General features: G+C 39.3%; 1 protein-coding gene across 1 annotated transcript; it reads left to right on the top strand.

Annotated features, from left to right (window-relative positions):
• The first annotated feature begins 1943 nt into the window (after positions 1 to 1943).
• gltpa (glycolipid transfer protein a) lies at positions 1944 to 10514 on the top strand. The gene is made up of 5 exons (XM_036527253.1): positions 1944 to 2155; positions 7422 to 7480; positions 7785 to 7918; positions 8013 to 8163; positions 8266 to 10514. The coding sequence occupies exons 1-5, from the start codon at positions 2053 to 2055 to the stop codon at positions 8446 to 8448; spliced, it is 630 nt and encodes a 209-aa protein (XP_036383146.1). The 5' UTR covers positions 1944 to 2052; the 3' UTR covers positions 8449 to 10514.
• Positions 10515 to 11961: the final 1447 nt, after the last annotated feature.

Raw genomic sequence — 11961 nt, 5'->3', positions numbered from 1 at the left:
CCAGATAAATTCTTCAAACATGGAGCAAAAAGTTTTGCAATGTACAGTAATTTGAATAAAATGAAGATGATAATATGCACAGAATAAAAATATGAAACAATAATAATGATTTTGGAGTGCCACAATGTCAGTTGCTGGCACCGATGGCTACAATGCATGGCACAGTTAATGTCCTTAAATAAAATATTATAAATTCTGAATCTCTTGTATTTTATGATTATTGTTTGTGTCACATTGTCTAGCTGATATCTGTAACTTTTTTTTCTTTGCACCTTTGGCTTTCTAAACCAGATTATGAGATAGAATGGTCACAGTTTTAGTTAAATTTAGTGAAATCTTTAACCAGATGTATGTATAGTACTTTGCATATTCTCTGTAGAGCTGAAACTGATGTGTGGGTATCTGCATACTGGATACAGTCGGTGCTGTGGGTGCTGTATTTGGACACCAGCTGCAAATCATCAATAACGTGCTGGTTTCCAGCTTTTATCTGTTTTGTATTCATTGACTTTTTGTGTCTGCAAAGGTTTAGTATTTGACTTCATATTTGGCTTGTAGATTTGTTTAATTATAAGAGTTAGCAAACATATGTGGGAGATAACACTGCAGCAGTGTGTGTAGTGGTTAGGAGCCGGGCTCATAGCCAAAAAAGGTTGTACGTTTGATTCCCCACTAGGGCACTTCTGTTGTACAAGTGGGCAAGGCACTTAACCTACAATTGTCTCAGTAAATATCCAGCTGTGTAAACGGACAACATTGTAAGACTGTAAGTTGTTCTGAGAAATGAAAATAATGTAATGTAACACTAAGAAAAGGATGGAACAATAAATACTTATATGATGAAATAATCTGGATACTTAGCCCACTTATATTCATGACAAATGTTAAATGTTTTCTTCACAGTCTGAGGACCCCAAGGGGCCTTTGAACAACATGGTAACAGTCCTCAGAACAATGCAATACAACAAGCCTGCCAATAACATTTCTGCTTCATAGACACTGTTTAAATGTGTTAAAAGTATGGTTTTATTCTGTTACAGAGGTTGTGATGGTGTCCATATTATGTACAAATTTACAGTTAAATACTGTAGCAGAACTTTTGCTAAGACACTCTAATGCCCTGTAATTTAGAATAGTACAAAATATGTCATTTTGACTCAAAGAAATACCCTAAGTAGGTGTATTTGATTATCTGCAGGATAAATAATACATTACAGACGGCTAAATGTTTAATGGTGACTAGATAATCTTCTCCACTTGTAACCTGAAAGTGCCACTTATGAGTATTTTGGTCATAGAGTAAGGGCATTCAAAAGCACCCTACAAATTTAATACAAGCAGTAGCCTATGTGCTGTCGGGAATATTCTGTTGAAGACCTTATAGACATGTAAGCTACCAAATAAAATGGGCTGGGTACTGTAGTGCCCACCGTCTTGATTTCATTCAAATCTCAAGAAAAATAACAAAATTAGCCAGGTAGTAGTGTACATCTACATTAACCATAACTGCGGTGGCCCGTTAGCAGGCTGAGATATTTGAAATGTCTTTTGCCTTACAAACAAATGGAAGAAAAAAAAAGTTCACTACCTGTACATTACTGGAAATCAGGAATAAATAAAAATTAGGCAAACACGTGTTTGGGTGGGAAAATAAGCTATCTATATCAGTTAGCTACGTTTTGTCCGTCTGTTACGTGTCTACCATGCAATTTACACCTGCGTAAAATGCCTTCCATACACCGCAAGCCACGGGACTATCGACGCCTATTTGCTTGTTCGCCTCAGTTATTTATTTATTTTCTCTGTCTGGGCGGGCTTTGTCCCTCCCACTTGTGCGGGATTGGCTCTCTGTTGCCCACCTGTTGAAATGACCACGCTGTGTGCGGTCCTCGGAACTGCCTGTATACTTGTCAAGTGTCGGTAGATTTGCATTGTGGAGTAGAAGAGGTCCGCAGGCAGTTCCGGGTTCTCACCAAATCTTTAGATAATTTTCGTTGGTTTGCTAGATTTTTAGCGGTAGTTGGAGTAATCTCTCCTCGGATTTTGTGAGCCATGGCGCTTCTAATGGAGCACCAGTTTAAACAGCTCCCAGCTGATAAGCAAGTGGAGACCAGGTCCTTTTTGGAGTCGGTGTCTTATCTTCCGCCATTCTTTGGTAAGTTTCCTCAGGTGGGTAACGTTAGCCAGCTAGCTTGTGCACCCGCAGAGGCATAGCTATACTAGCTAGTTACATAAACGACGGTTGCCACGAAACTTACTTATCTAGCTAGCCAGCAATCCATCTGCACTAAAATAGATTTCATTGGCTGTCTGCTAACTAGCTAATCAGCAAAGTGAAGCAGATATCTGTAGACAGCCAAATATCGTTGCTAAATTAGCTAGCAAAATAACTAGGGAACTCGTTAATGGGAGCGCTGTCATTTTGCAAGAGGGTGACTTTTTAATGAGCTTTGAAAAGTTAACGTCAGCTGGCTTGCTTCTTTTGCTTTAGTAGCTAACGTTAGTGGTCTTCTTGTATTTTTTACTCGGTAGTTATCTAGGTAGGTAGTTTGCTATCTAGCTGGTAGTAAGGGTCATTCATTCGGTACTGAGATTTGAGGGCTTCTCCTTTGGCGTTTAACGTTAGCAACCTAGAGTGCAGATGGCTATCTGGACCAATGAAGCAATGTAACGATGACTACAAAGTCAACAAGAGGTAAAGCAATGTTTGCGCACGGATTTTTAAAATTGCTGTCTTCTATGTAACACAACCAGTTAGGCAGGGAACCTTGTTTTGTAAACAAACTCACTTTTACACACGGGTGAGACAAAGCAGCGGAGTTTTCATGTTAGATGATAACTGCAGACATGTTTGGGATTTAAACAAGGACCCTCTCAGGCATAACGTGTGTCGATATTATAGATTACACTAGATTCATGCACAGTTCAGTAGTATCTTATGTAGTGTCATGTTGTTTTTATTCGTTTTCTTGTCGTAGACAATTTTCAACCTAATCCATAATTATCCGTTTGTTGTGACTTTTTAGGGTCGTTAGTCACTGTGTCATGGCCAGCTAGGCCTTTTTAAAGGACGATATAGTGCCTCCCTGAAATATGATCATTTGTTGTCTTGGTTTTTGTGGGAAAAAAGCCTTAGGGAATTCCCTTTGATATTCTTATGGCGAAATAAAAACGTGTAAAATTAGCTGCTATGGAGATGTAGGTGGGGCTCCTGGAAGGATGTCTTCACAACAATCTGCTGAATGTGTTGCCTACATGGAATCATTAGCTCACTCCTCTTTTTTCCACTTTGTGCAGTTTAATGTTTTTATGCAATACCTTGAAAACCTTTGAGGTCTGTTTGGGGTGTTCGCTGAATCAGCAGGTGGGAATGGTGCTGAACGTCTTGGAAAACACCCCCCCCCCCAACCCCCAACAATGGTCTCCTTTTGTCTTTTGTGTTGTTGATTAGTGATTGCGGTTGTGCAGGACAACAATGGACACAAATGATTACTGGTTCTTTAGATTGTATCTGAACAAGCCAAAGTCTGTATTTTTTTTGAGACAGTCATCTGCTTCCTATAGGACTCCTGTCTTTGGAATTTGGAATGCAATTTTGTTTCTAGACCTTGTTCTAATATGGCCATTAAATGCAAGGGGAATGTAAGTTCCCAAGTGTCTTTCCAATTGTGAAAGACAATTGTCCACCATTTGGTACATTTCCATTCTATGTATCTGTAAGCTCGACTAGAGAACAGGGTTGACAGGAACCTTCTTCAGAGTCTCCTTAAGTATTCCAAAGTAATGCATTGGTGTCATAAATCTTGAAACTGATTCCTCTGATTTCGGGCCTTTTGGATTTTCCTCTCCTTACGAAATGCAGTTTCAAAATGTGTGGAATGTGATATGCAGTCTATTAAAACACTTCTGTCAAGCCAAAGCAATTAGATGTCACGAGGGATAATCTTTTTGGATCCGATTTCTTTGCCAAGCAAGCAACAAACCTTTTGCATACATAATTTAATCTCCTGCCCTCAATTTAGGCTGAGAAATTGATTAGACTGGTGTTGAGTTGCTCTGCCCATTCAGTGGGCAGTACAGCACGCCCGGGCATTATTGTATGGCTCATTGTGTATTCATATATGAAACCTTTTGTATTGCATTTGCCATCTGAAACACCCAAAGAGTTCCAGCTCTTTCTTGTGGATGTTGGCTGGCTTTCTTTTCCATTGCATTGTATTGTGCTGAGTGTACTAATCACCAAGCCACCTCTCTTTTACCTTTCAACAATACAGGAAATTTGACCGTCCATCACACAAAGAAAATCAAATTTGTTTTTTCTTTGTGCTGGGCTTTCATTCATTAAGTGAGTAGATTTATTTGATCTAAAGTGTCACAATGGGGTTACGCTTCATTTATCTGCACATAAAAATGCCTCCATACCAAAATGGCTACAAGTAAATGAGACATAGACTTATGAAAAAGAACAGGAAGTTTCCCATATTGTGACATGTCCCATTTTTCTCAGAACATGGATACCTAACTAAGTTTCATTTCAGTATAAATGTGGTCATGTAGTCAGATGTCTCCTCTGTGACCTGTTAGATTTGGCACAGTGTAATGACTGCTTGCAATACAACCCCCAGCACAGAGCCTACAGGTGCCCACAGCACTGTAAAATACACAATACAGTGACAAAAACTCGCTATCCAAAACCAAACGGGGTGGCAGAAAAGGCGGTATTGTATGGAGGGGGAACAGAAAGAGAAGGGGCTCCAGATAATGAGGGCATTCAGGAAAAGTGGCTGTGTTGAGGGGCGGGGGTGGAATGTTCTGTAACCAGAGATTCCCTCTGCAGGGGAAAACAAAGCCCAGCACTCTGTCATGAGTGAGACGGAGCAGCGATGGGGCGCTGAGGGCTGTCAGCAGGCGCTCCTCCCGTTGGCTGTCCGCGCCCGCCGCAGGTGGCCAAATCGGGTTTCGTCCAAAGTCCCCCGCTGCCTTCACCGCCTGACCCAGGGTGGCTCTATGAGACATTGACACCCAGGGAAAGAGTATGGGTAGATCCAAGGCTGGGAAAGTGCATCAAACAGTTTAAAACTGTTGATTCTTGTAACCAGTAATTCAAATATGCTTATGGATGACTTCCCTCTCTAAAATTCTTATTAAACAAGCCAACTTTTTACTCATTCACCAGGAGCACAGTTGATGTGCAGCTGTCATTGATCTGCGCCTCCGGAAGAAATGACTTGTTAGATAGAAACCGAGGAGGCTGAAACTTCACCGTTAATTTCTCTCAGGGCTGTTTTCATTTGATTTGCTTGGGTACAAATCAAGCTATTAATTATCTGAGTAATCCATACCAGTCTTCAGATATTTCCCTTTCTCTCAATTATGTTTCCCACAGATAATGTGAGTGTGCAGATAGATTCGCCTTTCTCCCGCTCTGACCACAGCCACTGCATGTTGGTGACATAAACATGAATTAGTCTGTGCAGATTGTGCAGTGTACTTGATGATTCTCTTAACTGGGTTTGTTCACTAGCCTTTTGTTGCAGTTCATGCTTGAAGCTTGTCAGAAATGCAGTTACGTGGTGATTACATTGATTTGACTGTATTGATCTCTTATTTAAATTCTCTAAACGTGTCATGGGAAAAAAAGACTGCTACCATAGAATATGCAAGCAAAAGAAACTGCAGTTGGCTCATTTTTTAATCAAGGAAAATGCAGGAAAACAAGGTCAGGGCAATCGTCACTTGAAAGGCTCTCTTAAGTCTGGCAAGGTGAATTATCACCAAACTAATGTCTTAACCAAAACCAATGAATGTGGATGCCATTCTGTTCCTGGAAGAAATGGTGCTGTGAAAGCTTGTCTTTGAAATTATCTTTTGGTCTTGTTAGCATTGTTTGCTTATGTCCCCTTTTCACCATCATTTCCTTCAAATGGACAGATCTGCAGTTAATTTACAATTATATTGTACTTTTACTGTAGTTTGCTTATTATGGATTTCATTCTCTAATTTTAAAATCTCAAAATGCAGAACTCTGCCATTAGAGGTATTTGACTTGGGTTTATCATTAGCCAAGTGTTTTGGACAAAGTTGAACATTGGAAGGTCACCAGAGCTGCCTCAGTTCATACTCCCTATAAGGTGTTTTCCTTTCAATAAATGTTGGGGTATGTATATAGAATTTAAGTTTTGTTTTTAGGTGTTTTATGATACAACAGTCCATGCAAATGCATCAGACCACCTAAGTGTTTGTGTACGATATGTCAGTATAACATGCTGAACACAAAAAGGCTTAGTTTCTGAAATACACCTTAAGAGTGTCAGCATTTTCTCTTTGCCTTTATTTTCAAATACAAGTCTCTCTGTCTTTCTCCAGTTTATCGCATTCTCCACTTAGATGTTGCCTTATGCTGAGAGGAATCTGCAAGGCAAACATACCTGCTGTTTTATTGTTTTAGGATTTTTGATTTATGAATATTTATTATTATTGCTTTTAGTGTCAGAGGTAGTCATTCTTTTTATGAAATATGGATTGGCAGCAGTAAAAACACTGGTGCTACTGAAGTACCTTTAATAGAGCATATAACCACAAAGTTGGCAGTTTCATGTTGTTGTTATTCTTTTTTTTTTTTTTTTTTAAGCAAAATGGCCTGTAATGCGAACACTTGGCCGTTATGGCCTGCTGTGGATTTGATACAGATATAACACCACAGATGCAGTGCCTCACAAATTCAGATCTAATTTCAGAATGGAATTATATTTAAGTGTGGAAAGAAAAAAAAAAAAAAACAGAATTGGAGCCAATTCATTTACGTTATTACCTCACCTCAACTGTGAATGGGTTCAGTCAGTTCTGTGGCAATCATATGAGCAGGCCATATGGTGCAGAGCCGCTGCGGTGTTTAACACAGCCGACTCCTGCCAAACAGTGCACCTGGAAACACTGCTGAAAAATTGATGAGGCAGAGAGGTGCTTTCAGAAATCTGTCGAGCTCTCTTGGCAGGCTGAATTATTGATAGCTTGTTTTAAGTGAGACTTTGAAAAAACTGTCTGTTTTAAATGGGATAAAGACATAAAGAAGACTTGGTGTAAGAGCAAACCATTCTGTTAAGGGGAGTCTCCTTATTGTTTTGCTCTATATACATTGTGCTAGATTAATATATTGTCCAAATCCAATTATGTAAGTGAGGAGACTCAGGTAGCTGTGGGTGTACCCAACCCAAAGGTTGCTGGTTTGATTCCCAGCTGGGGCACTGCCATTGTACCCTTGGGGAAGATAATTAATCCAGAATATAAATATAAATGTTTAATGTGTAACAATTGTAACCTATGCAAATTGCTCTGGACAAGAGCAAATTCTAAGCAACTAAATGTAAATGAGACTCCTTGCATTCCTGTAACCAATGTTAGTGCTTTGCTTTTACCCTCAGACTGCCTTGGATCCACGGTTTTTGCTCCAATCAAAGCGGACATCGCTGGAAACATCACAGTAAGTGCTGCAGCCCAATCTTAAAATGCACCCGGGATTGCTGAGAGAATAAAACCCAGAGGGCATTTCTGTTTGGATGTACCAGCGACACAGATCATAGATGCTTTAGTTTGTAGTTTTTAGTTTCATGTTTATGCTTTCCCCAAGAAGCTTCAAATTGATTACAAGATACTATTAGAAGACCATGTTAAAGGCAGTTGAAAGATGAACTAGCAATCATATTTCAGGGATTAGCCCTAGGAGCCTTAAAAACAAGACAGTACTTTGCTCCTTTCAAAAAAAGCATCCCTCTCTCATTCTGCAGAAAATCAAGGCGGTTTATGACAGCAACCCTTCCAGGTTCAAGACCCTGCAGCAGATCCTGGAGGCCGAGAAGGAGATGCACGGGTCAGAGTGGCCCAAAGTTGGAGCCACCCTGGCGCTCATGTGGCTGAAAAGGTGATGAGGCTTTGATGCAGCCGTGTTTTCTGATAGGCTCTGATGGGTCTCTGCTGTGTCATCTGGGCCTCAACGCCATTCTTCTTTCCGCCAGGGGTCTTCGGTTCATCCAGGTGCTGCTGCAAAGTCTTGTGGATGGTGAGAGAGACGAGAACAATCCCAATCTCATCCGTGTCAACGTCACCAAAGCCTATGAGCTGGCACTAAAGAAGTACCATGGCTGGCTGGTCCAAAAGCTCTTCAAGGTAAAACATGTCTGATGGAGTGTTGTTCTTTTTGATAATTACCATGGAAAAAAGAAATGTGCCTTTGAAAGGAATGCATGCAATCATGTCTTTTTCCTGCAGGCGGCACTGTTTGCAGCCCCCTACAGATCAGACTTTCTGAAGGCCTTGTCCAAAGGGCGGGAGGTCAAGGAGGAGGACTGCTTGGAGAAGGTCCGTCAGTTTCTGGTCAATTTCACATCCACAGTGGACGCCATCTATGACATGTACACCAAAATGAATGCTGAGCTGGACTACACTGTGTGACCCTTCCTCTGGTCCTCACGCTCTGCCCTGTTGTTGGACCAACACCCTAACCTCCCCCACCCCCTTTTTTTAGTTTGCGTCTCATGGTTTCCCTCAGGTTGTGTGCCATCCCGCTTCTGGAGGTCCTACATGACCCAGTTCTGTTGCGTTGATGGCACACGTGTCTGTACTCTGCTGTTTGTTTACTTGAGTGCCTTGGCTTGAATCTTCCCGTCACATCGTTGGTACGTGTCCTCAATGCACTCTTGCAGTATGAAGCCTGTTGTAATTAGTCTTTGCCCACGTACACATCAGCACTGTAGAGGCCCCAGACCTCTAACATTTTGGGAATTATGCAGTTTAGTGTGGTCCCGGTCTTCAGGACAGGAAGACATTGCAACTGGAACTCTGCGGGTGTTTTGCTTTTTCTTTTTTTAGAACTACTTGTTGAAGTAGATCTTCACAGATGCCTTTGTTTTTTTTTTTTTTAATCCATACCAAAAATATTTCATCACCAAAATGTAATTTATGCTTGCATTCACGGTTAATGCATGCTTTAAATCCATTTACCACCAGAAATGTTTATTTTTATTTATTAATTTCTTCATTTTGTGGGATTTAATTAAACCTTGTGTGTATTAACAGAAATTACTTGAAACTACTTTCACACACTTTTCAAAATCCTGTATTGAAACCAGCTGGGTTTTGTCCAGGAATGGTGGTCCCTTTCTGCCTGAGTAAGTAATATCAGCCTGTCTTGTAGCATGGCTACAGATTAAGGGGATGAATAGCACATGACTGAAATATTTCAGTTGTTTCTTTAATTTGCAAAGGGGATGCTGACTTACAAATAGATAAATGGTACGACTCCTGGAATGTTTGGTGAGAGGAGATCACAGGAGATGCAAGTTTTGAATCACTGGTTGTTTAACATTGACTGTAACTTATCTCACATTTCAAATGTGTTTTAGTGTAATGGAACTGTCAGTTCTAATCCTGACTGCAGACTAATTCTTAATCGTGTGACCTGCTTTCAAACATGGCATAGGAATACCAAAGATGTTGGTCTCTGGCAAGGTACAACAAAAAGTTGGAATACAGGTTCTGAGTGAGTTCAGTGGCTTTGTCATCATGGACTCAAAAGCCCTATCCTAAAGAAATGTTGACTAATACAGTGTCAATTCAGGAAAATTATTCAGGGCTTCATGAAATTAATGAATTGTGAGAATTTGTCTTTTGGTGGCAATTTCTAATTATATATGTGCAGTTAACTTAGCCTAGATAGGAATATGTTTTAAATAGTATCACAGAATTCCAGCCTTTTTCATTAACAAAAAATGTGACAAGCTTTTTTTAAACTATACGGTAATGTACTTTATTTTTCTTAGACAAGATGTGGAATGCTTAAAAATCAGATAAGCAGATCTTAAGAAGTGATCTCTTCATGTTGTAGGATATTTTCATGTGAGTGGGAATATTTTAACATTTTCTATGCAGATAAAGCTGACATTGCCTTCAGCCTATGACACCGAAGTGCATATTTACACTATCTTTGTGGTGAGTTTACATGGCGTTTGCTTCCTGAATAGTGCAAAACAAATAGAATCTTAATGTTAAGATTATTCTTTTACTCCTCACTCTGAATCATACAATGCTGTGCCCACTGTCAGAACCTCTGTCTGAGACTTTCAGAGTAAGGAAGTATCTTAATTATGATTCCTAAGGTTGTTTATATCAGTGTATTTTAATGTGGATGAAAATATTGGGCAATTTTAATTACACCACTGGTGTACAGAATTTTAACTGGTCTCCTTAAATACACATTTATGGAGATAATGTGAAAGGTCTGCAGGAAATGTACCACAGAATGTCTTATCTGTTGTGTGTGGGATATAATTTAGCACATACTCAATGTACATCATCAGGGTGTCTAATGGGGGGTTTCTTGCAGTAATCTGTTGTGTGTGTTTGACTTTATGTTTGGTGAGTTGGGCACATAGCTGAATGAAATAATTTGCATATCTTAGTTTTTGCCACTTCATTTCACTGATGATTACTGGGTTGTTGGTATGTTGTATTTACAGGAATGTGGCTGTATTTCTGAATTTACCTGGTTCTGTTTGAACTTGTGGATCCTTTCTTAACAATCTTAAGAACAACTGTGTGAGATTTCTTAATTTATTAATTGTCCATGTGTCATTGCGTATGAATATGATCTTATTGGGCTGAATATCAGTGTACAGCATAACACCTATGTGTTATTGTATTTATGCTAATATTTTGAGAATAAAACAAGTAAACTTAAATGTGTTGTTCATCTTTACAATTTAATTGAAATGATATGCTTTAGTAGAGTGAATATATACTGCAATATTTATATTGTGCTCAAATTTTTCTGGATTTGATCACAGAATTAAGTTTAAGAATATAAGATGACCATCTAAATAAGAGAAACTCTTTTGTGTATAATGTGTATATTTTAAATTATGTAATATTTATCATTTTATTAATAAATTGTGTACCTGTACTTGCCCATACCAACAAATGTTTCAGAATTGCACCTAACACAGACAAATTAAAAAAATATTAGTATAATATTATTAATAAATATTATTAATAAATAATATTAGAATAAATAATATTAGAAGTATTTGACTTCGAGGCTAAAGCTGTAGGGCAGGTGTGGCCAACCTGTGGCCCAAGGGCCTCAGGTCTATTTAAAGATTTATGTGTATCCCCTGCAGTATGGTTGATGAGGGAAAAAAAAAAAACATGTCCATTATGATGGGGATTAAGACCATCGTTAAAATGTTATTGCTCAATCCCATGAAATATGCAATATGCTGTCACAGTATTAACAAATGGGGTATACTCTTGAGCAAGGATCAGGAGCAAGTGTTCAGGTTGCCCCTTTCATCTCATCTGTTTGAGAATAAACAGTGGAACTACAATGTACGTTTGGCCCTTCATTACAATACTGAAATTTACTCTTATCCGGTGTGACTCACATACATTACAATTTTTTTTTACGTTATCCATTCATACAGCTGGATATTAATTGATGCAACTTTGGGTTAAGTACCTTGCCCAAGGGTACAGCAGCAGTTCCCCAGCAGGGAATCGACCCAGCAACCTTTTGGTTATGAACCCTGTTCCTAAGCCACATTATCCCCTTCAACAAGGGTACTCGTAATTTTTGCTCCTTACCTTGGGTCGGGTTGGCTTCCCCTGACGTTTTAACATTTTACATGCAGTACAGAGTTTAGCCACTGGAGGTCACTGTCATCTTAAAAAATTGTTACAAGTACATTTTTGTGGAACACTTATTGGGTAAATCTGTTCTTGTCAAGCGTTTTTGGGGGAAAATACATGAAATTACGGGATGCTTCAACGGATTCCACAAATATGACCAAACAAAGTATTTTTAAAACTTCTTAAAAGGTTTTAGACCTGTTTACTTCCAGCTATAACTACTCTTCTTTCTCATACGCTCAGGTCGAACCCTTTCCATGGACATTTTTTACCATGGGGAGT

Source organism: Megalops cyprinoides, chromosome 4 (assembly GCF_013368585.1).
Source record: "Megalops cyprinoides isolate fMegCyp1 chromosome 4, fMegCyp1.pri, whole genome shotgun sequence".
Lineage (NCBI taxonomy): Eukaryota > Metazoa > Chordata > Actinopteri > Elopiformes > Megalopidae > Megalops > Megalops cyprinoides.
The sequence above is the reverse complement of the archived record's forward strand: the minus strand, read 5'-3'. Positions and strand labels throughout refer to the sequence as shown.

Excerpts from the sequence above, each read along its gene's own strand:
- gltpa (XM_036527253.1), top strand. The coding sequence starts at position 2,053 with ATGGCGCTTCTAATGGAGCACCAGTTTAAACAGCTCCCAGCTGATAAG. Across the intron at positions 7,481-7,784 it reads ACATCGCTGGAAACATCACA|AAAATCAAGGCGGTTTATGA; the intron begins GTAAGTGCTGCA and ends CTCATTCTGCAG. Across the intron at positions 8,164-8,265 it reads TGGTCCAAAAGCTCTTCAAG|GCGGCACTGTTTGCAGCCCC; the intron begins GTAAAACATGTC and ends TTTTTCCTGCAG.